The sequence below is a fragment of the Colossoma macropomum genome, unplaced genomic scaffold, assembly GCF_904425465.1.
Source record: "Colossoma macropomum unplaced genomic scaffold, Colossoma_macropomum, whole genome shotgun sequence".
Taxonomy (NCBI): Eukaryota; Metazoa; Chordata; class Actinopteri; order Characiformes; family Serrasalmidae; genus Colossoma; species Colossoma macropomum.
The window spans coordinates 805738-830743 of record NW_023496030.1 but is presented as its reverse complement, the minus strand read 5'-3'; the positions used below and the strand labels follow the sequence as shown (position 1 = coordinate 830743).

The window sequence follows — 25006 nt, the reverse complement described above, 5'->3', positions numbered from 1 at the left end:
AACCGTTAGATTCATTCCACCAGACATTTGTTAGGAATAGCATTATGAATTAATTTTTATGTAATACTACGATTTTCACTTACCTGTCTCTCCCTCCAGCTCAGGAACACTGTACTAAGTGTACATATTATGTGATGTGTCCCCTTCCCTCTACTGAGTGATCATTACTGACGAACACTTCCCAAAGTGATTTTCAGTTTACTGGTAGTGTGTTTCTATTCTGAGTGGCTGTTGAGGTCAAAGCTTTCCTCACTTATTTTCCCGTCACTATTTCAAGAAGGGAACACTTTCTTAATGTTTCAAATACTCTATATTTTTTATTTCTAATATGCATATAAAATACTGAAATGATTAAATTGTTTTTTTTTCTTTATTTTATTTGAGACGAACAAAAAAAAGACATTCAAGTTTATTAAAATACGTTTGGAGCATTGTGTTGTTCCCAGCCTCACTTTTTCAATATGAAAAAGCTGCAAGGAGCATCACAAGGAGTATTTATGAGAGCAAGTCCTACAGCTACTGTTTATGTCCCAACAACCTTTTACATTCTATTTTTTTCATTTGCCCTTCTTGAATTTGCCTGGTGTTGAACTTGTCTTCTGTTTCTTCTTGGCTGATCCCTTCACTTCTGGCTCCTAAATTTACATGAGAAAGAATAAAAAAAATTAAAAAAAGTGTTTTAATGATTTTTTTCCATTTTAATCTGTAGAAATGTGGTAGTAGAATCATAAAGAAACAATGTTTTGACTTCTGGAGGAACTGTGGCAAACAGTCCCTATCCAATACAGCCTTAATATGCAGGGGCTACAATAACACCTTTTTTCGAATAGGCAATGTACACCATGTGTCTCAGACACGTGCAATTTTGTAATTTTGTGCAGATGCATTCATCAGACTGGGGGTAATGGAATATAAATTAGAGGGTTTGGTTATAAATGTTGATCTCAGCCAGTCAAACTACTCACATGTTTAAGAAACTGGTAAGCGCAACACCCAAACATGAAATGAATTTCTTGAAGCAATACCAAGAGTAGTTGATTTGGAGCTGTCAACAGGCCCACATCTCCTTAACCCTCCTGTTATCTTTGGGGTCAGTTTGAGGCCATTTAATGTTTAACATCTTTAACTAAATGACTTTAACTAAAATTTAGTTTGCATTATATTTAATACCTTTCCCTAATTTCAGTGGGACAACTGGAAAAACAGGATAAACTAATTACTATGTTGTCAATGTCCTATACACATTTTGCATGCATCAGTGTTCTTTGGAGTCTCCAGGACTCCAGATTGTTTTAGCTGTATAATACGTAAGAAATCTGATATTAAGGTCACTATAATATGCAATTTTATAATCTTCAAAAAACATCCTGACTGAACCTAATACAACCATCTGTGTAGTAGTGCAAGAACCAATAATAGTTTACATGACACAGGGAGGGGGAAAGATAATTCCCACAAGAACTTCAATATTTCTAGGGGGAAAACTGACCCCAAAGATAAAATCTGTGAGTAAATTTGAAAATAACACAAGGGTTAATGAAGTGAGGAGAGCATTTGACAAGGAGCTTTCTGGGAAAAAAAAATTAAACAGGCCAGAATAGTTTTAGTTATACAGTGCTTTACTGACCGACTGTCAGTTGTAAACTGCCAGATTTTAATTGTCATTTCTCATTTTTATATTTCTTAAACTGAAACAGCAGAAACTCATGAGGACTATAAAATCACACATTAAGTAACAGTTTAACACAGGTTTGGCTAAATCTGTCACTTCATGGGTTTAACACAAAACTAAATTAACTGTGATTGCTCGGTCAAACAGGCATGACCTGACCTGCCGCTTTACTGCTGGTAAACCAGATATACTATCAAGTTATGTCATCATCTGCCCAACTACAAAAAAAAACATTGCATTGTATGGTGTGTTGTATTATTATATTGTAGCCAACATTATTTACTGACCTCTGACATTCTCAGGGACTGTTACGCACCCATCACTTTCTGTTATGCACTCATCACTTTAACAGCTCCATAAGCTCATTCTAATTGCACTACTGTTTATATTTGCACTATTTATACCCACAGACCTCAATCTGTATGTGCCTTATGTCACTTTAGTGTTAATTTCAGGACCTTCTATATCTGTATTATTTTTTATTATTATACTTTTCTACAATTAGTGTTTATTTTTACGATTAGTGTTTAGGTGTTTTTTAGTGTCTATTTAAATTCACACTTTTCCTGTTTACTGTCTATTTAATGTTATTGCTACACCATGGGGTCTGAGAGTAACACAATTTCAATACTCTGTATGTCCTGTACACATTGTAGTATTAACAATAAAGCTGACTTGACTTGACTTACATTACAGTATCTATCTATCTATTACACACACACACACACACACACACACACCTGCGCCTGCCAATTTTTGAGCTTAGATGCATTTCTGGTTATTTGGAATTCTAATATGTACTGGTGACATTATAGATGCATGAAACCAATGAAACAAAAATAAGGTGATTTACCTCATTATAGAGGCATCTGTTCATTGTAATGTAAAATGAGCTGCTTATAAATACTAGTGCTTTTTGGGTGGGATTTTCACTAATGGTGTTCACAGAATCTTAATATAGGTTAATCTCACTGGCCGAAAGATGTAATTTTGACTGGTAACATGGGAACCACTGCACAGTACAAAAGCTAATCTGGTATCGAGGAAAGCAAAAACTTGCCTCAACTCTGCCAAGACATCAGTGCGACTGAACAGAGATCCTCAAGCAGCTAGGCTTCCACACAAATCATTAGATTCTGCAGCTACAAATTCAATTCCAAAAAATTTGAGACCGTATAAAAAATGCAAATAAAAACAGAAAGCAGTGATTTATAAATTGACTTTGACCTGTATTGTAACAAAAACAGTAATGTTCTACCTTATAAACTTCATTGTTTTGTTTTTTTTGTAAATATATGCTCATTCTGAGATTGGTGCCTGCAACATATTAAAAAAATCTTAAACTGGTGATGCAATTATGCTGGGATACAATAAGGAGCATCCAGGAAAGGTCGTCCTTTTTGTGCAAGGATTGGTTGGGGCTTGCCACTTTGCAAAAAACACATCATCTAAAAAATCCAACAGATTAAAATAACATTCATCAGTCAGACATATCAGAGATTTTAGGTATTTCACCCTCTACAGTGCATAATATCATTCGAAAAACAAAATTCTGAGAATCCAGAGAAAACTCAGTGAAGGAAAAGGTCAAATCCACAAATGAATGCCTGTAACCTTCAACCCCTCAGATGGCACTGAACTAAAAGGCCACACTTCTGTGATGGATATCACCACACAGGCTTGGAGAGAAAAACAAACTGTTGTCAATCAACACCATCCATTGCTTCACCTACAAATGCAAGTTAAGACTGTACTATGCACAGAAGTTCACTGGGCTCGAGCTTGTCTGAAATGGATGCAAAGTGGAAATATGTAGTGTGGTCTGAAGAGCTCCTTTTAGACTGTTTATGGAAATAACAGTTACCATGTTTTCTGGGCCAAAAAAAGGACCATCCAAATTGTAACTAGTGTAAAGTTCAAAAGCCAGTCTGTCATGGTCTGGGGAAGCACCACTAATGAACACATTTTGGAGCAACATATGCTGCCTTCTAGATGCTGTCTTTTTCAGGGAAGCCCATGCTTTTCTCAACATGACAAAACCAAGCCACATTCTGCATGTGTTACAACAGCATGGCTGCGTAACCAAGAGTATGGGTGCTAGACTTGCCAGCCTGTAGTCCAACTACTGTCTCCCATTGAAAATGTGTCTTATTTAGCTGAAAATACTAAAACAAAGGCCCTGTTCAATTGCATGGCTGAAGACTTGCTTTTAAAACTGGACCAGTCTGTGTCTTCAGTTCTAAAACGTTTATTAAATGTTGTTAAAATGAAAGGTGAAGTAACAGAAGTTTTTTGGAACGTTTTGCAGGCAACAAATTTGAAATGAGAATATATTTTTTAAAAAAGTTCAAAAGGTAAAAAAAAAAATATTTTGTACAGGTTTATTTAATACAGTTCAAACAGAATTTACTTATCACTGCCTTGAATTTTTTATTAGCATTTCACACTTTCCCAATTTTTTTGGAATTAGATTTGTAGATCATGCTGACATACAGTTTCATTCATTCATTCATTCATTCACTCATTCATTCAGTTAACTAGAGATGAAATGGTATGAAAATTTTATATCACAATTATAGAGACCAAATTTATCAGTTATCAGTATTATCGTGGTATTGTTAAAATGTGCTAAAATGTTCAAAAACTGCTGATACAAAAACTGAAATTATTTCATCAATTTTTATACTGAAACCCACAAATAAAATTAGCAGCACTATGCACATTTTGAAGCTGTCAAATAAGAAGCTGACTTCAGCTACCACACGAAGTGTGATAATGAGCTACAGTTTTAATGATAATAAAAATTTGAAATGGTAGTACTAAACATCTGGAATTTTACTGTGGTTTACAGTGAAACCAATAACCGTTTCATCACTAATCATAACTATGGCTATTGCAGCACATTTCTAATAATCATTTTGTTGGCCCTCTATGCTAGTAGTCACAAAATTATCAGGCGGTACAGAGTTTAAACTTGGCACTGAAATGAGAGTGTTCAAGAGTTCGTCTTGCAATGCCATAAATTTCAACGTGTCCAAATATCAACACATTACCTTTGCCACTTAATTTACACAGACCTCCAATTATGCTCCTACTGGACAATCTTCACTTTTAGTTATCTAGAAGTCCTACTTTGTGCAATACCCCCAGTAAGCTTCATAAGTTCCCCACATACCTTTCGTTTCGAAGAGAGAGATCCCGTCACAGTAAAGAATGTATCCAGTCTCCCCTGAGTGCTTCCCTGTCTACTTTTCATGATCTTCTTACAGCCATTACGGATGCGCTCCTCACTGACAGTGGGGAGGAAAAAAACAAAACAAAAAAACACAACGTTGAATGTGTAGCATCAACAAAGCAGCACATAAAATACAGAGATGTTATTGTCTTTTCTTAAGATGTCAATTCAATAATGTACACTGGGATACAGAACTGATGGCTACAACTGTTATTAGGAATTTCTTTTGTTATCATGACTCTGCCAAGTCCATAATGCTACCAATAAATTTTCTGACAGTATTTTTTTAAGGAAACAAAGTAATATGAATGAAATGAGTGCCTGGGTTTGTCACTCATTTCTGAGCAAGTGCCCATGCTTACTTGAACTATTTTATCGTGATCATTTTTGTTATCACGATACAAAATACGCATTTGAGGATATTGTCGTTTGTACTAAAACACTGACCAACTGCTTGCTTCATTACGAACAGAGCATAATTAGTCCACTTTGATTGGATTTAGTGCAGCAGAGTATGTTAAATGTTGAATAAAATCATTGTATTCATAGCATGAATTTTGACATGACATTTTGTCTGTACGTCACAATACTGTGATATGTATCCTGCATTGTGAAATACAATTTTTCCCCCATATCACCCACCCCTAACTTGAACCAAGCTTACTTGAACTGTTTCTCAGCACACATAAACTGGATCAATCCCTCCTCATCAGGCTCAGACCACTTGAGTTCCACAATGGAGCAGTCCACCACTTCAGGCTCCAAGAACAGCCCTCGTGCCTCCTTATACAGCCAGTCCTCTGGGGCAGGGTGTTTCTGTATATAATTACCCACATATACACTGTATGACTGAATAAAATAAGCCTAATGTCTGACAGTGATGGTGACAGGGAGGAGCTTTCAATCAAGATTAAAATTAGGGTTAAAATACATTTTTACATTTTATGGCTTGCAACGTGTGCATGGCAGTAGTTCTGACATTACAACAGTATAAATAATAAATACATTGCTTTTTAAATAGTAAATTAAGTGAAATTACAAATGAAAGTATAAACAAAATTACTGCAACATAGAAAGACAAAAATGTTTCTTGAATGTCTTTTACAAGCTTCACATGTCTATATTTGAACTAGAATATCACCAAAAGTGATATTAAATCCATTGTGGAAAAGTAAAGACAAAGTACGTAACAGTTCGCTTTTATTAACAAGCCATTGTAAATCCCATATTGGTGCATGTGGAGACTAGCATTATTATAATGGTGTTTAAAATGTATTGCATGTATGCTACTGTGCTTGAGGAGACATGGAAACTGTGCAGCCATATTTGTTGGTAAATCAACAGATACACAATATCGTACAGTGAGGGAGAGAACTCACAGATTGGTCAATGTTCTCCAGGATCTCTTCGATAGAGCCATGTTGTCTGATGAGATCGATAGCTCTCTTGGGTCCAATTCCTTTGATGGTGCCACAGTAGTCACATCCCAGTAGGATACACAAGTCTATGAACTGAAGAAGAGAAGATATATGTATTAATTGAAGTGTAAAAGAGGCATATCACATAATTCTAAGCAGTTGTTGAAAAGGACTCATTTCTTACTTGTTGATGTGTCAGGTTCATCTCCTGCAGAATGCGGCTAAAATGAAACTCCTGGATGGGAAGTTTTCTAAAAGTAGAGGGGGGGGGGAAGCGCAAAAGTTGAGTCCATAGATTAATACAGTCTATAAACATATTTAACATCATTACTGGTTATAGAACCAGCACAGTATGAAAACAGAAACAAACCCACCCCAAAAAATGATATTCAGCTGTATAGGTACCATATTCAGAACTCAATTTAATGTGAACAATTAGTCAAGACTGAATAAAAGTTAATTCAAAATGTACTAGACAGTTAAATGTTAACTGTAGGTTAATACAATGTAATGTATATAACAACATTTTTATGAGACTATAATACCTTTTTAACCAAACGACCATAAGGTTGGTCCCAACCTAAATCAAGATTACGTGAACATTAAAGCAACATGCACAAAATGGCTGATTTTGGCCATTAAATTTTTATTTGCATTGATCAAGAGCCTCTAAAAAGCAACATACTTTGCCTCGCTAGCCGTTAAGTGTCTCAATAGGACACTTGTTCCAAAAGTTAAGCCATCCATATCTTCAGTTGCTGTAGCAAACACTTTTCCTGCCTTTACCAGGGCGGCACAGCTGGCCTCTGCCTCACATGGAGCCTTGAAAAGATTTTTATTTGGTTAGCATTTTTTCCAGCCTTTTGAAGTCAAAAACCTTTTTTTTCAGTTAAGTCAGCAATTGTTATACACACACACACACACACACACACGTGTGTAACGTATAAAATAATACCTCAATATAGGGCACTCCCATTAATTTGAGAAGCTTTTTGCACTCATCGTTGTGTTGCCTGGTGACTTTCACAAGACGTTTGCTAAACTTATCAATGTTCTCCTGTTCACCTGAAGGACAACAGCATAAAGTGTCGTTACCATTAAATATTAGACTTTGCTTAGAATTAAATTTTCAAAAAGCAGGGATGTGTTTCCTTCTGTTAAAAGTTTCTATTGTTATACCTGTTTCCTGTGCCTGAGCAAGCAGCTTTTCGGCTTCCGCTCTCCTCTCACCTCTCTTCTCTAACTGTAAAGAGAAAAATCAAACAATCGAAAAAGCATTGGCTCAAACAGCTGCCAAGGTAGTATGCAGATTAGAAAAAGTACCATGCCTCATTTCATACTACCTGCACCAGCAACTGACTACACATTAGCCTCTATTCTATATAAACAAAACCGTTCTTTCAATTATACCTCAGGATTTACCTAAGGGCTTTAGGATGCTATCATGTGACATAAAACTCCCACATAGGAAAACATCAGAAACACAGTACACAGCCAAATGAATGTGGATACCCTCCTATCCCATATTTGTGTGTATGTCAATTTCAGCCACACCTCCTGCTAGCAGGTGCATAACATCAAGTAATACAGCCATGCATCTCCGTAAACAGTGGAGTGGTGTAACATACACCGCTACTGGACCCCGGAGCAGTGGAAACACATTCTCAGGAGTGATTTCCCAGATGCCAAGGCTACCTGCCTGGATGCATAGTGCCAACTGAAAAGTTTAGTGTAGCAGGAAAAATGGTTTGGGCATTGTTTGGGCACCTTAGTTCCAATGGAGGAAAATCTTGATTCTACAGTATACAGTGACATTCAAGAGAAATGTGTGCTTCCAACTTCAGTAGTCTGCAATAGTTTGGAGAAAGCAATTCCTATTTCAGCATGGAAGACTCCCTGTGCAAAGTATATAAAGAAATAGTTTTACTTTTTTAATTTAGTGTGAAAGAACTTGACTGCCATGCCCTACACCAGTGGCCAACCTCACTAATGCTCTGCATGGCTGAATAGAAGTGAATCGCGCCAGACATGGATGCTCACATGATTTTGGAAAGCCTTCCCAGAATAGTGAAAATTGTTAGAGCAGCAAAGGGGGTTGGGGCAACTCCATATTAATGTCTATGGTTTTGTAATGAGATGTTCAACAAGTACACGCAGAGGTGATGTCCAGGTGTCCACATACTTTCGGTCATATAGTGCACATCATTCTACAACAGTATGTTCAATTTCAGTCCTGGCTATCCACTGCAGTTTTGTGTTGTCCCTGGTCTTACTCATAAGCTAATTACCTAAGCTAATCAAAATGTGCTGAAGTAGAGAAAAGATTAAACTATGTTGGGAAGAAACCACTCTGGGTGCATAATTTTCTTCTGTGTTCCTGTTAGAACCTGTGATAATCAGTCGTTTTCATTTATAAGCTCTTTAACAATCAAACTACTTTAAAATACAAGAGACAAGGCCTAGGTAAGACCTTTCAAAAACAAAAGGAAATGTGATAAATGTGGTTAGTTCATGGACCTCAAGTAAGGAATATAACTAATTTGCCTTAACTAGATCCTTTTTCTTACCTCTCCAGACTTCAGCTGAGGGGGCTTCCCATCAAACACATATACAGGTTTTATGCCACTGTCCAACATTCGTATGGTCCTATAGAACATGCCCATGAGGTGGCTGAGGAGGCAGAAACACATGCATTCGTATTAAAAATTCTTTTAAATATCGCAATACCTACCAAAAAGCTCAACTGTAGCCTAAAGCTGAAAAAACAATACCTTGTTGTCTCTCCATCTTCATTCTGTAAAACATTGCCGTCTTGTCTGACAGCAATCAGGAACTGGTAAATACACATAGATGCGTCAACGGCAATCTTGCGTCCTAAATGTGATGGCAACAGGCCGGAGACAGACATGAACAAAAACAGCACTGATTACTAGTAACATAAGGGCAATATCACACAAGGTATCTTAAACGTATAAACCAAGTTAGCTTAAGCGTAGAAACAAATCTCACAGCTAAAAATGATGCAATACATGATGATTAGCTTGTGTACAAGAATTTACAATACCGAAAGAACAGAATGTGGTATGAAAGCTCACCGAAATAATTCTTAATGTCTTGCTCCTTGATTGCAGACGGCGCCTGATCAGCTATTAACTTAGCAAGCCCGTGAATTCCCATAGCGATGCGTTGTAAGATAGAGAGCTGACGTAGAAAAGACCAGATATTACTAAAGCGACAGAATACATTCACTTGCATAGCTAACCTACATAACCAAAAGACTAAGAAAGACCGTTCACGTATCTTTATTGTTTACATTCATTCAAGCTAGTTAGCCTAGGCCTGTGTGCTAACGACTTGTGCTACCTTGCTGAAATGTCCTACTCTAGCGCATATTTACAGATAACGTTAGTATTCTGAATAAAACTGCAGTTAGGATATTTTGATAGCCTAAATCACCGTGTCAGAAAATGCTAACGTCCCCAGCATTGAAATCTCTATCAGAAAACGTTACCAGCATTTAAAAAACAATTAGAATGTTTTGATATCCTAAATCAATCACCTCATCAGGAGGTAAGAGTGATATTAAGCTGATTCTGTACTAAATTGACATTAAAAACATGGCTAATAATATGTTTGAAACACCAGCTAGTTACGTAACTACACTATAGGCCATAGTTAACCTAACGCTTAAATTTGCTTAAATAGCCGTCTATAGCATAGCAAGCAAATTTATACTACTTAGTCTAAGTTCATTAAAAGTGAGCACACGTGGTTTATATTTAGCTGAACGCTTATAAAAGATATCACCTACCAAAATTATTATCCGTTACACACACTACGAACCGCACTTTCCTCACTCAAGTTGGCGGGGAAAACGAGCGCCTTTCGCGCGCTGCGAAAACTAACTTTAGAGACCTTACGAATCGAGCCTAACGCCAAACTTCTTTGGAAACTACGGATCGACTGCTCGAAATCGATTACTTCGCTCTCTAACAGGAATGAAAACAGAAAACGTGAGCGCGAACGGCCGCTGTGCACAATATACGATCTATACATAACAATGACGCAAAATTTCCGGAACACTATGATTTGTAGATCAGAGCTTGTCGCAGACCCACAAATCAGAAAACGCTCCCCCTGTGATGCAATTCGTCGGGCTGGAAAGAGATTAAAAAGGACAGCTACATTTCATACATTTTAGCTGAGAGTGGCCAGTGTATTTTTTAACCTGTGCATTTAATGCAAAGCTGCGGATGTCCTCAGGGAAGAGGGAAAGGGTCTTAACAGGTGTAGGTGTTCTGTGTGTTTCTTCGCCCCGCCCATCCCGGAAAAGCCGAAACGGCGATATTTTTTATTTTAAGGTGACGTGGATTCGGTAGCTGGATTGTATGTTTTACAACACTGAATAAAATCTGTATTTTGGAGGACAGTTTATGGTCCGCTGTTTGGAAACACGAGCAGATAATGATATTGCACATATGCACTCGGTCTTGACCAGCTGATAAAGGGAGAAAGCTGAGCCCGAGGAAGGAGTCGAAGCAATTTAAGATAGCATCCGAAACAGGTTTGCTGCGTTTTGATCATGCGGAAGCATTTGAAGCTATGTAGCTAGGTTGGATGTTCCCATATTACGGATATACACTATATGATACCGAGATGTAGCTGTGGTTTGTTCGTAAATTCAGTAATCCATAGTTTTAGCCTGGTGGCTACATGAAACTGTGGCCCGAAGTGCTAAGGTAGAAGCTAGCTTATATGTTCATCGCCGATAAGGACACCGGGTACAGCAAAGCTGCTGTTATCATTTCAGCATTCATTCTAAGTAACTTATTCGATCATAATTACACATGGTCATCTAATAATCGCTGACTAGTTAAAGCTTCAGCACGTTTACCCGCTTGCCTTCACTGCTGTAAAACCGCTGCCAACTTCTGAGTTATGACTGATTCTGATTTTGCTTTGATGTCATTCTGTCAGTGCTTACATTAGTGCTAATCTATGGATCTTATAGCCTGCTCATGGGAATTTATTTGGGAATTTTTAGATTTGTTAACTTGTATCATTCATCATGTATGTGCTTTGTGTCCTACTGTATTGAAACTTTCGGTATGGTTATGAGTATGGAGGGCTGTAAAATGTTAAAGGGAGAGTTCTATTTAGGGTGCAACAACGTAAGCAGTAACCACCAATATATGATAATAAAGCGTCGTTCTCTCTATCTGATATTGTCTTTGACAGGGATTGTCATGACACTAAGACTGGCCCGTGGGTGGGCCATGGGGTCTTGTGTGTTGCTTCTGTGCCTTTTGCCACAGATTGGATGGGCCATCAGTTACAAGCAGGGCGATCCTGTCATTCTTTACGTTAACAAAGTGGGTCCTTATCACAACCCCCAGGAAACATATCACTATTATACGCTGCCTGTCTGCAGACCTAAAGAGGTGAGTTAGCCTCTTGCTTCTAAATTTGGTTGTTTCACTTTTGGGCTGTCACAGTTGATTACATTAGTCCTCTACCCATTAAGTTAATGATTAATTGAGAGATCAGAATTTTTTTAAAAGACCGAATAATTAAAAGAACAGTAGCAAACCACCCATAGCCTTTCAGAGATTGTCAAATATTGTATTCAACAATGATAAACACGAAAAACTTTAAAAAGGCTTCTTAAAAAATATAAGATCCCAATGGGTCAAAACCTGCATATCAAAGATTTTGTCAATCTGGTTTTTTTTCCTACTGTATAAGAGAGAGCGGCAGGATAATTTAAATTATGCGTTAAAATCATACAGATTACCAATTAGTTACAACAGCATTATAGAGAGGGTAAATTATGATAAATTATTTTTTTAAGTTGCTTGCAGTCAAAATAGTCAGATGTTCTGTGATCTTAACGTAAGTCGATGTTATTACAGGTGCGTCATAAAGCCTTAAGTCTTGGAGAGGTTTTAGATGGGGACAGGATGGCAGAGTCTTTGTACAAGATCCACTTCAGGGAGAACACAGAAAGACAGATATTGTGCCATCTCACCCTCTCTGAGAAAGAGGTAATGTTCAACTCCAACATTCCTGTTTGCATTTTATTATTGTCCTATCAAAACCTCACAAATCCCCTTTATTATTTATCTATTTGTTATTTTTTTTTCATTTTTGTTTTATTCATTTTTATCAGTGGCGCAGTGGGTAGCGCTGTTGCCTTGCAGCAGGAAGTGCCTGGGTTTGAGCAGCCAGGGTCCTTTCTTTGTGGAGTTTGCATATTCTCCCCATGTCTGTCTGAATTTATTCTCACAGTCCAAAGACATGCAGTCAGGCCAACTGGACACACTACATGTTGAAAGCCTAACTCACCGTATCTGGAGACTTGTGTGTGAATGTATATGTCTGTCTGTCTGCCCTGCGATGGACTGGCGACCTGTCCAGGGTGTATCATGCCTTCTGTCCGATGACTGCTGGGATAGGCTCCAGCACTCCCCCCGTGACCCAGAAGGATAAGCGGTTTAAAAACTGTGTGTGTGTGTGTGTTTGTGTGTGTGTGTACCATTTGGAAATGCCTGTTCCCCTTTTTATTGTTGTAAACATTTCATGAATAATGGTCCAATAGAAATGATCCAAAACTACTTACAGTGAAATCTTAACATAAATCTAAGTTATGGACTTTTTAATCCTTAGATTTTGTTCTCACAGCGACCATTTGCATTAATTTAAGATGTTATTTAACAATAGAAACTTTTACATGTAATTAGACTAACTTGCTGAACTGAGTTTTCCAACCATAATGTGTTGTTATTAAATATTAAATGCATTGATGTCTAATGTTACTGTTTTATTAGGTTGATCAGCTGAGAGAAGCTATTGAGGAGCTGTATTACTTTGAATTTGTCCTGGATGATATTCCTATCTGGGGATTTGTGGGATACATGGAGGAGAGTGGTTTCCTGCCTCACAGTCACAAGGTCTGCCTATCCCCTCCCCTCGTTTTGCTCTTGTTCTCATTTTGGACCTGACTGACATATAAAAATGATCTATGATAACGATCTAATAACGGATCATATCAGACGATAAAATTTTACTTTGTATACCTGGAAAATGTGTGAAATCATAAAAGTCATTGTACAATTTAACTAGACAGTTGAACTGTGCTTTACTGACTGTCAGTTAACCCTGAATATGATTGTCAGTTCTCAGTCATCAAATTCTCAAGTTAAAATACATGAAAAATTTGCAAAGTCTTAAATAATATGAATATTATAATGCTGGGTAGAACCTAGTCAGAGGTATAACAAGAATCTTATGGGCTTTAGTGCAAAAAAGTAATACCTTCAAAGAGGAAAAAAGACTTTTTTTTTCATATTTTTCATACATTTTAATTTGTTTACTTGCTGTTGCTGACACTGTCTCAACTGAAGTATTCTCACTTGAATCATGAGTGTGAAATTGTGTAAGTAGTGATATAACGGGTCCAATAATGACATTAATAGTCGGCGTGCTGTGTGACAAGCCCCAGTAAAAATGTATAAATAAGTTCAGTAAACCATTAACTGACCATTAATAGCTGTGAACAAATCATTAGTTCATCAAAATTTAAAAATGATATACAAGCTGTTTTTCGGTTCATTTACAACAAACCTTTTCATTAGTTAAACAACATCAGTTCATGTATACAAATCACTGCAGCAAATTACTGAAATGTATATCTTTCTAATAATGACAATGTATGTATGTAATGTCCAGTATGTGTATATGATAATAAATATATATTATGGCTAAGTAATTAGGTAATTATTGTGTTAACGGGTGTGTGTAAAACGTCTGTTCTTTAGTTAAAGACAATTTTGGAAACCACTCATAATTACTTTGTTTCTAAAATAAAAGCAAGAAGTGCCGGTCATATGATTTTGCCAGAATTAAGTCTGAGCAATGTGTTGTAGTTTCTGAACTTATTTGGTGATATCTGATCTTTGGAATTTATTGCATATTTAAAAGCTTTGGGTGAGACAGACACATCAGGGCTGAAATTGCACAGGGTATCACAGCTTGATGCTCAAAGAAAAGATGTGGATTAACACTGCCAAACAAGCGCAGAAACTACAACAGCACATTTTTACATGCTTGTTTTTACATGACAGTCACTTCTCACGTGTATTTTGCAGGACAGTGTGATTTGGGAATCTGGAACAATTTAGATCCTTCCATGAATTGTGTAGCGTGGAGCATTACAGTGCTACACAACAAAATATAAAGCTTGATGTCCCTATTAGAATGTTAGACATTTTAGTATTTTGCTGCAATGATTTGTATACACAAGCTGATGTTTTATAACTCATTATTTGTCATACTCATTTTCAGAATAAAGGGTTTTTTTTGTAAATGAACAGCATGCACAGCATTTCTATAAACATTAATACATTTTTGAATTCTGATGAACTATCGATTTCTTTATAGCTATTTATAGTCAGTTAATGTTTTTTTAAGCTTAGTTATTATAAAGTGTTGCCCAAGCCCCAGTGTGATAGCCCTGATTGCACTGCCAGTCGTTGTGCTGTTGGTTCTGTATGGCTGTGTATTTGCTCCTACTTATTTAGTTTGCGCGGTTCACTTTACAATAATACTATTTTTAAAATGTGATCCTCATGCTTAAGTCAGGTTTGATGATTTTGCAGCACTTTTATTATTTTAGCCTTGATGTTTTGTATTCAGTTGATTTTATAAAAGTGAGCAGGTAGTTCCTGTCAGTTTAGAAGTGTTTGAAGAGATTAGCATATTAAAACCAATAGAATCCTGAGAAATGGCAAAAATTATTCAGGCAGATGTAATGTAGATAAAATACATATAGATTGAGTAGAGGAATGGAGTTTTTACATGATTTAAAGGAGTTTTTCACCCAGCATTTTTCAGCCTAATCCCCATCTGCCACACATGTATTGTACTGCCTGTTGCCACAAAAAGTGATTTCAACCAATTTTCCTGCACTTGAAGGATAGAAAACCCTGATTACTCGGAAAATAATGAAGCTGCTAAATTCTGTGAATAAACATTTGAAATACAATTTTGAAAGTAGAGCCATTACACTCTTAACAGTAAAGGTACAGGTCAAACACTTTTAAACCTTGTTAAACACAATTATAGTTTATAGTTTAATTTTTCCTAAGGTTTGTGCTATCCATAGCAATCTATGGTCTTAAAAATCCTCAAGCCATTTAGAAATGTCAGTGTTTTATTGCTGGTGTTTTCTCTTACACTTATAGTATCTTCAACTCCATATATGTTTAATATTAAACGATATTATCTGCATTAGGTGCTGACTGTTTGGTCTTACTATGCAGCAAGGTAAAAAAAATCATTAACATTATATTTTACTGTTAATACTTTTTTTTTCTTCAGGTGGGGTTATGGACTCACTTGGACTTCAACATCGAGTATAATGGTGACTCTGTCATCTTCGCCAATGTGTCAGTTAAGGATGTGAAGCCGGTGCCCCTGGAGGAAGGAGGTGGTGGGGCAGGCCAGGGGACCGGGGGCAGCAGTGAAGGACTCTCAGTGACTCACACTTACAGTGTGCACTGGTTTGAAAGCCCTTTGCCTCATGCACGCAGGGCTGAGCGCCTCCGAGATTACTCCTTCTTCCCAAAGACTCTGGAGATCCACTGGCTGTCAATTATCAACTCGTTGGTGCTAGTGGTACTGCTGCTGGGCTTTGTCATCATCATCCTCATGAGGGTGCTAAAGAACGATTTTGCTAGGTAAGGATGCATAAATGATGGAGAACTAGAGGAGAGAAGAATTGATAAAGATAGAGTAGGGGAGAGGGATGCAGTAGATGATCACAGGAATATTCCAGTATCCTTCAACCTGATCTCTGTCTACTGATTACTGCAGACAGTGATCTCATTGTTTTGTTTTTTGCATTTAAAAAACAGTAAACCTGCTGACTTGAAGTACACTTATAGTAGAAGCCAGTGAGAAGCATCGGTACTCTGTGAATAAAAGTTTGAAATGTGAGACTGCATAGAATGATTTTGAAACTATAGCAGTTACAGGTCTTGGAGTCAAACAGATATAGGAAAATATCTTACAGAAGTTATTATGAAGTTTTATCCAGCTTTTAATTACTGGAGCAGCACAGTAAAACGGTTCTGGTTAGTTTTCCCTAAGGTTTTCTGGTATCCATGGCAAGCTGGCAGAAGACACTGGTAACAAATTACTGCAAATATTTCCCTCTGAAAAACTCGCCCTCTGAAGAACAAATTTATTCCTTTTAACCTGCATGCAGTGGAGAATTAAACTGCCTAAAGTCATCTAACTAGAATTCTGTTCCTTTGTGTAGGAGGGACACTAAAGTACAATATTTCTTTTGAAATATAAGAATGGCCTGAGGCATAGCAAAGCCATCTTTATAAAGTCACAAGAACGAAAGTGCTGTTTCTAGAGCGGTTTTTCAAACTACAGTGATCAACCAAAATCAGTTTACACAGAAGTCGTCTGACCTTAAAGCTATAGGTCAGCGAAAAATCCCTTCATGTAGTTGATAAGCCAATATATGTTTGGTGTTTAGAGCATCTTTAGTTTTGTGCTGGAGCTATGAGGCTAATGTAGCTAACTACAAGTCAGACACATGCAAACCACACAATTTATGCTGGTATGGTTTTTGATATGGAATAATATACTGTTGTCAATATGTATGGACGAAAGCAGCTATTGAGAAGTTTACCACAGCATGATTGAAATAAAAATTTAGAAATGTTCAATAAACACGCATTCATAATATCTATGATGTGTTGTGTGTCTAAAAAAAAGAAGACCACAAATTGAACTTCAAAAGTAAAATAGGTTATAAAAGAAAAAATATTTTTTCAGGATTACAGGAACATAAACAACGAAACATAATCAAAAGAATGGATAAAAATACAGAAAAATAATCTCAACAGTTCAGCATGTTCACACGAAAACACAAACTCACACGCAAAGGATTAACTAAGGCAAAAGCTTAAAGAAAATCAGCAGGCTAAAACTCTTAAGAGGAAAAAGAGAGAGTGTGAGAGGAAAAAAAAGAGAAAGTGGTGGGGGTAAAGGGCACCTGCAGGTATCTTCCCCGTCTAACACAGACTAGGTCAAAGCAGTTATACCATTATGCAATTATATGTAAATCAGACAGTCTAAATACAATTACTAATTCATCATTACAAACCAAAGCTGTTATAATGCAGACTTGGATTGGCTTAGAAACAAAACTGAACACTGTGTCATTGGGTGAGATTCAATTCACAAAAGTTGTGTCCTTCATGTGCATCCTAAGCAGCAAGAGTCGGTCTTGGTCAGGACAAAGGCCTTGAAGGTTCCTAAATGGTCACCTTTCACCCAGTAATACAATAATGGAAATACCCAGTTCCAACTCCTGGACCATTGTCTGGTAGGATAGATTGGAGATGAGCATAAACCTCAAAATAAAAAGTCCTTATCTCATGTCACAGTGTCCTTTTCAAGGAACATTTCACAGGCCTCACAGAGACATAAAAGCCAAAGAGCTATTATTTCTAGGTGTAAGAAATATATACTCAAGCAAAATATTCTCTTTTTAAAAAATGTTCCAACTTAATTACGAGAGTTAATCTATATCCCTACAACCCCATTGGGGCACCCTTGATTTGGTTCTTTTTTTAGGGCAGAATGTAATTCAGTGGTCTTGGCTGCAGCTCTGTTTCTCATTCTTACTGTTCTTCCAGGTATAATGTAGAGGAAGATGGCAGCTGTGATGATCTGGATCAGGGAGATAATGGCTGGAAGATCATTCATACTGATGTCTTTCGCTTTCCACCATACAAGAGCTTGCTATGTTCTGTTCTGGGAGTGGGAGCACAGTTTCTCACTCTGGCCACAGGTAAGAATCAGTGTGCTACAGAAACCATCAACTGCATTGTGAACACTTGCAAATGTTAAGGCTGTGATGACTACTCAGTTAACCTTGATTACTAGACTAAAAAAATCATTGATCAAAATGTTCCTTCTTAATTAAACAAATCTCATGATGATAATGCATATTTTAAAATATTTCTACTGGGCTCTTTTGGAGTAGGACATAAGGCACAGTGAATGGATTTTTTTAATTTATGTAAAAATAAATAAGGAGTCTTTTTAATGGGTTTCCTAGTTTATCTTTTTTCAAACAAGTATTTTGGGTATTTTGAAAGTCAGTGCATTGTTCCTCTGTATATGTTAAGTCCATTTTTACAGTTTGAACTTTTTTAAAACTATTTACATGATTATTCATCAAATGTAAGTGAATAAGAGGGGATGACAGATTAGCTGCAGATTACATCTTTACTGTTGACATGAATGTTCTCTCTGATCACTCTTAACCTGTTATCCTGGCCTTCCTTCTTTGTTGCCAGGAATCATTGTCATGGCATTGCTGGGGATGTTTAACGTGCATCGCCATGGTGCCATAAACTCTGCAGCAATTGTGCTTTATGCACTGACAAGTTGTGTGTCAGGATACTGCTCCTGCAACTTCTACACCCAGATCCATGGGCAACGCTGGGTCTGGAACATCATCCTCACGTCCTCCCTCTTCTCTGGTGAGATGTGGTGCTTTACTTTAGATCAACATGGTTGGGAAAGACTGTGCATGCAGGACTTGTTTTCTGTGTGATGTTGAGTGGGCAACAAAAGAGAAACATGTAAAGGAACTTTGGGAGACGTAGGAAATTACATACACACTTTAGCATCTCCAAAACTGTGTCTCAGAATTTTGCACATCTGATCAATGATCTGCGTGACTATTCCCCTTAACAGGGCCCGTATCCTACATTTTTCTTGTTTTATTTTTTCGCCGAGGTCCACTTATGACATTTGTTTGATTTTGTTAACCAAAAACAAATTTTCAACCTCTCTTTGTCCCTTTGAATTAAAAAAGCTATTTTTGTATCTGACCAGTATTCTGAGTGGCTGCTTTGTATTTTGCCTTGTTCAAAAAGCAATCCAGGCTGACCTTCTTCAGTGTAAATGGCTGTGGCTAAACTGCTGTAGGCTGACCTACTGTAGGCTGAATACATGAATATACATGTAGCTGTGTTGGTTTTTGTGAATTTTCAGTGGTGCAATAGAAAAAGCAGTATTTTGCACTCCTACCTCAATATACAAAAGGAAAGCCTGAGACATCTGCACTGTACACGTTGGTGTTACAATTTTGTGTTATTCAAAGGCAAAAATCTCATCTCTCTCTGTCTCTCTCTCTCTCTCTCTCTCTCTTTCTGTGTTCCTCTCACGCACAGCTCCTCTCTTTCTGACCTGGAGTGTAGTAAACTCTGTTCACTGGTGGAGTGGTTCCACGCAAGCCCTCCCTGCCTCCACTGTGCTCCTGTTGCTATGTGCTTGGGTGTTAGTAGGCTTTCCCCTCACAGTCATTGGGGGAATTGTGGGTAAGAATCGGGCCGGCAGCTTCCAGGCTCCATGCCGCACACGCAACATCCCCCGACAGATCCCCCAGCAGCCCTGGTACAAACACACAGCTGTGCACATGGCCATCGGAGGATTCCTGCCTTTCAGGTGAGTAGTGAAGCTAGTAAGAGAATGAGTAATCCAGTTTCATAAATTGCTGTTCTTCACATCTTATTCTGTGGGTTTATTGGCCAGTTACAAAGCAGAAATCCGATTACTGCCTGACTCATGTAGACCTGTGGAGTTTTCCCATTATCTGATTACTCAAGTACATGTAAACACGTTTCTGACAAAATCTGATTTTCTGCAATTCGGATTATTAAGTCATAGTCAGTGAAGTTAATTTAATTTGTTTTTCATGTGCTGTTGTGTGAATGAAGTACTTTTACTAAACGTTTTTAAGGCATGTATTGATACTTGTACTTGTCTTGCTAGACAGCTCTGGTTACTCTGCCTAACCATACATTAGAAATCAGTAGTTAGTTAACAGTTACATTAAGGTAGTAGCTACATCTACATTAAACTGGGTGTCTAGTATTTGTCTTTGGACAAGTTATTGTTTGAGCTAGTCAGCTAACAGGCTACCATAACAAAGCGAAGGATGTTTTGAATAGCTGTTACAACCTTTACATTTCCAGAAGTGCTAGAAGAAGTGCTATGCTAGAAGTAGCATTAAATCCAGTGTGGGAAAATGTTCATAGCACCACTTAGCACCACAGCACTGCTAGCTTGGTCCTAAACTTGAAAATTGCGAATACAAAATTATTGAGACTTTCCCCCCATTAAACTTTCTGGCAGTGACAGGTACTACTTTAGACATGTCTGTGATTAGATTGTTTGAATAAAACAGAAATATTAAATAGTTATATCATTTACATTATATAATGTAATATTTTTCCATCATCATTATGTTGAGATTAAAATATTATTATCATCATGAATTGGAATTTCTGTTTTTATTGTTGACAAAATTTAAGAAACTCTTCCTCCTCCATAAATCTAATCCGTTTACAAGACTTACGCTGCTGAAAAGTTTGAGTGCTGATATCACAACAAGGGGATAAAAGGTGTGGAGTACAGCATCATAGCCAAAGTAGTATTTTCGCAATTTGTTGTTGATTTGATGTAATGCTACTTAAAATAAATTTGGTTAGTCTTTCATATGTTAATTATTGCAAAATGACAAAGGCAGAATTTGTCCCAAAGTTTTTGTCTGGTAGTGAATATTCCTTAATCTAGCCAAATTTCACATTAGAAGCTACTACAACTGTTTTACTCTAATAATGCAGGCCTTGGAACAGGCATGAGAGAATTTGACAGAAGCAACACGGTAAAAAAGCAGTTTCTTGTTACCTTCACTTTCACTAAGGTTTTGTGGCAATCATGCAAGAGCCTGCAAAAACTCAGATTACAAATTTTATTGAAGAGTTCAAAAAAAAATCTATGTTGTATATGAACATTTAATTCAGCAACTGTGCAGTGGCTTCTATTGCAAGTGAGTTTCTAGTTTCTAGTCAGCAGGTTTTCTGTTCTTAATACAGGTATATGTTTCAAAATTGTTGTGGTAAACTGTACACTACAGATGCAAAAGAGAGACATTAGGCTAGCGTAGTTACTTCTTGGTGATAAACAGTTGTCACCCATCTTAATCGTGGAGACCCACCTTCTGGTGGAGTGTAGTTCAAACCACAATCTGCACATACTACAGATAATTCACTTAATGTCCTTGATTGGCTGGATCAGATGCATTAGTGTCAGTAGGAGGGGGCAGCATTTTAGATGCAATTTGGAACTGAACTCTGCAGCAAAGTAGATCTCCAGCAGGAGGTCTGTCTGCTCTGAATGAGTGCAGCATTGGAGTTAAAAATCACAGCTGTATGGATCACTTTTATCTCATATTGATCTCTCTCTCTCTCTCTCTCTCTCTCTCTCTCTCTCTCTCTCTCTCTCTCTCTCTCTCTCTCATTTTTTCACAGTGCCATCTCAGTGGAGCTGTACTACATCTTTGCCACCGTGTGGGGAAGAGAGCACTACACTCTTTATGGCATCTTGCTCTGCGTCTTTGCCATTCTGCTCTCCGTGGGGGCCTGCATCTCCGTAGCGCTCACGTACTTCTTGCTCTCAGGCGAAGATTACCGCTGGTGGTGGCGCAGCATCCTGAGCACAGGCTCCACTGGCCTCTTTATATTTGTCTACTCTCTCTTCTACTACCACAATCGTTCCAGCATGAGCGGTCTGGTGCAGAGTGTGGAGTTCTTTGGCTATTCCTTACTCACAGCCTTCGTCTTCTCTCTCATGCTGGGGACCGTTTCATTCTGGGCCTCGCTGGCTTTCATCCGTTACATCTACCGCAGCTTAAAGATGGACTGATTGAGAGCATAAAAGACACTTTCTTTCTCTCTCTGTCTCTTTCTCTCCTTCTCTCTCTGTCTCTCTATTTCTCTGCCTTTTTGGACAAGAACATTGGCCTCATGCACCAGTGCCCAAGGAGCCTACACAAGTTTTGATTTGCTGGAATGTTAAATTCCATCGCCAAACTACTTGCAACGTCAAAATCAATGAGTCATGAAAAAGAATGAAACAAGTGGCTATTCGAGAAATGGAATCCAAACCGTCTGTTTTACACCTTTGAGATTTTCTCAATGAGACCAGGGTACTTTACATTCTTAAAGGAATACCTTTTTCAACCTCTTTTCATCTCTTATCAGCTGCATCTGTAGCTTATGATCTGTTGCCACTGACAGTAATTTCTCTGTATGTTTTAAGCATGTTTTAAGTCATCAAGATTTTCTGTTTTTTACTAAGTACAAGAAAACTTGACATGTGTCCATGTTAATCGATCATATGTTACAGATGGAGCAAATGGAAATTAGGTTGTAAAAATGCAGGAGTATTCCTTTTAAGGTACATAGCTGTTAGAATATATGCTCAGCAAATACTAGACATGTATCTGGTTCACATCTGGTTAAGTCAAGACAGTTGAGTTAAACAGTTGCATGTTCAGTCATTGCACTGTTGCCACAACAGTTTACTAAAATCAGATCCGACTTGTCGTTAGTGGCATTCGGACTGTTGATTGCATAGTTCATTCAAAAGCATTGACTTGCTGTTTAAAATTAAACCAAGAAAATGTCTCTACGTGGACTGGTATTTCCGATGGCATACAAGAAGCAGAAAATACTTTCATCCATATAACTCATGGCATATGAAGGACCTGAGTCTATATAAATTTACAAAAGGGACATGGGATTTTTCAAAAAGGGTTGCTTTGGACACTGTGTAACATGTCAGTTGAGCAAGTGGTGCATTGAATATATGTGAGGGAACATAGTTTTAATTTGGAAAAGGGTATTTATGACAAATGAGCAGGGAAGAGAGGCATAATGTTTACTTGAGGAAAGCTACTTCTGTTCCACTCTACAAATTCAGTCTGGCATTCCTCCAATACTGAATCATCTGTTTTGTTGTGAGACATATAGACCAACTGCTATGTCCACAATACCAGCCCTATGTTCAAAAGTATCCAGAGGCCACTTCTAGTTGCTCTAAGTTGCATTTATTACTTACGCAGATGTTTAAGTTTGCGCATACATCTTATACAATCTTCATAGAACAGCATTGAGCTTTAGAATGGGACACTTTGGCGCAGCCGCACGTGAACCTAAGGTCACTATATCCCATGCCAGTCAGTTAGAGGACACATCCAGATGACTTTCGTTTGTTATCTAGAACTATTCATCCAACATCAGTATCTGACCTCACTTGTGGTTGCATGCAATCTAATCCTTACAGCAGTGTTCCAACATCTAGTATAAAGACGAGTGAAAGCTGTTATTATAAAACAAAGGGGAAAACAAAGTCCCTTTTAATATGCTTCATTTTCAGATTGGATGAGCAGGTACTGACAAACTTTTGGATACATAATGTATATGTTAAAGCAGAATTAACTGATTCGTGCTCTGCCCAAAATGCATTTTTTCATAGCAACTCCCTTGCAGGTTAGACAAGTTTTTTTCAGAATATTGGCAAAAATCTTATTCAACCTAATGAGAAAAACTACAGTCACCCCTAGTCATATTACATGAGTGAAAACAATTACACATCTTCTACAGGAGTGGTTCCCAACATGGTCCTCAAGGCCCCCAGATGGTCCACATTTTTTGCTGCAACACAACTCTCTGTACGTAGGGATGAAGGAAAAATATGGACTATCTGGGTGGCCCTGAAAACCAGGTTAGGAACCACTACATTACAAAGACATAAAAATAAACACCAGTTGTGCATTAAAATGTATAGAAGTATGTTAAGTTCAGCAAATAAATAGTAATTGTGTATTGAAAGTAGCAGAAAAATGTCATGTTTAAATTTGTTCCCTGTAGAGGATGTGATAACTTATTTATATTTAGAAAATCAACAAAACATTGAATTTAACTAACTTAAAATTCTCTACATAATGTGAGGTTTTCAGTTTAAAATGTGTAATTACTGAGCTGGACTGGTTTAGCTAATCCAAAGTAAGCAGATTGGAAATGAGAAATTTGCCACTGCGCTAACATTAACATTATTATGTGACAAAAATAATACCTAATAAATCCTACCAGTGTAACCTTTCACACGCATACAAATTTAATGTCATTTACAATACTGCACTCTTCATTGACATATTTTGAGTTGTGCACTAGTTTCTTATTAGGTTGAATGGGATTTTTGCTAGAGTTCTGTAAAGCTTGTTTAACTCAGCAACAGTTGCCACAAAAGAGCACATGGATAGAAAAGGCTGAGCTTTGAACGATCCTTCATGTACCATGGGCTTTTATTGGTAATAACAAATATATGTACAAATCACTGCTATGAATGTGTGGAGTGGAACAGTATAAAAGCTTGTGAGATTCAGGATGGATTTTATCATGCTCATATGATGTGGGACATGGGAGCAATATGTACAATAGTCACCAGTTACTGTGATCTTACTTCTGCTGTACATATACAATCTTTTCAATAAAGCCACCCTTTTTCTTACAAAAAAGATCACGTTTAATGGCATTGCTAACACAGGGCGGGTTTCCTTGAATATAATAGAACAAATTAAAAGATTAATAAGCAATTTTACAGTGGAAGTGAGGGTTAGTTAAAAGCCTTCATAAAGCTGAGCAAGTTAAAAGGAATGCTGCAGCATCTTTTTCACATGGTTGTTTACCCCTACATTACGAGCATAGTAATGTGGGTGATTTTCACAAGCTTCTGCCTGAT

General features: G+C 37.5%; 2 protein-coding genes across 3 annotated transcripts; one reads left to right on the top strand and one right to left on the bottom strand.

Annotated features, from left to right (window-relative positions):
* Positions 1 to 351: 351 nt before the first annotated feature.
* On the bottom strand, positions 352 to 10286 carry fen1 (flap structure-specific endonuclease 1). The gene is made up of 12 exons (XM_036564714.1): positions 10137 to 10286; positions 9421 to 9526; positions 9097 to 9199; positions 8893 to 8995; positions 7505 to 7568; positions 7281 to 7390; positions 7011 to 7147; positions 6510 to 6576; positions 6287 to 6418; positions 5572 to 5723; positions 4848 to 4962; positions 352 to 635 (listed from the first exon to the last, which is right to left on the bottom strand). The coding sequence occupies exons 2-12, from the start codon at positions 9500 to 9502 to the stop codon at positions 558 to 560; spliced, it is 1143 nt and encodes a 380-aa protein (XP_036420607.1). The 5' UTR covers positions 9503 to 9526; positions 10137 to 10286; the 3' UTR covers positions 352 to 557.
* Positions 10287 to 10521: 235 nt separating this feature from the next.
* On the top strand, positions 10522 to 24782 carry tm9sf1 (transmembrane 9 superfamily member 1). Of its 2 annotated transcripts, none has more exons than XM_036564713.1 (9): positions 10522 to 10614; positions 11564 to 11766; positions 12238 to 12369; positions 13153 to 13275; positions 15704 to 16062; positions 18043 to 18197; positions 18709 to 18894; positions 19591 to 19864; positions 21733 to 24782. In XM_036564713.1, exons 2-9 carry the CDS (start codon positions 11572 to 11574, stop codon positions 22124 to 22126), a joined length of 1818 nt encoding a protein of 605 aa, XP_036420606.1. In that variant the 5' UTR covers positions 10522 to 10614; positions 11564 to 11571; the 3' UTR covers positions 22127 to 24782. The 2 variants fall into 2 exon arrangements, with proteins under 2 accessions (XP_036420606.1, XP_036420605.1); XM_036564712.1 differs by lacking the exon at positions 10522 to 10614 and adding an exon at positions 10678 to 10889.
* Positions 24783 to 25006: the final 224 nt, after the last annotated feature.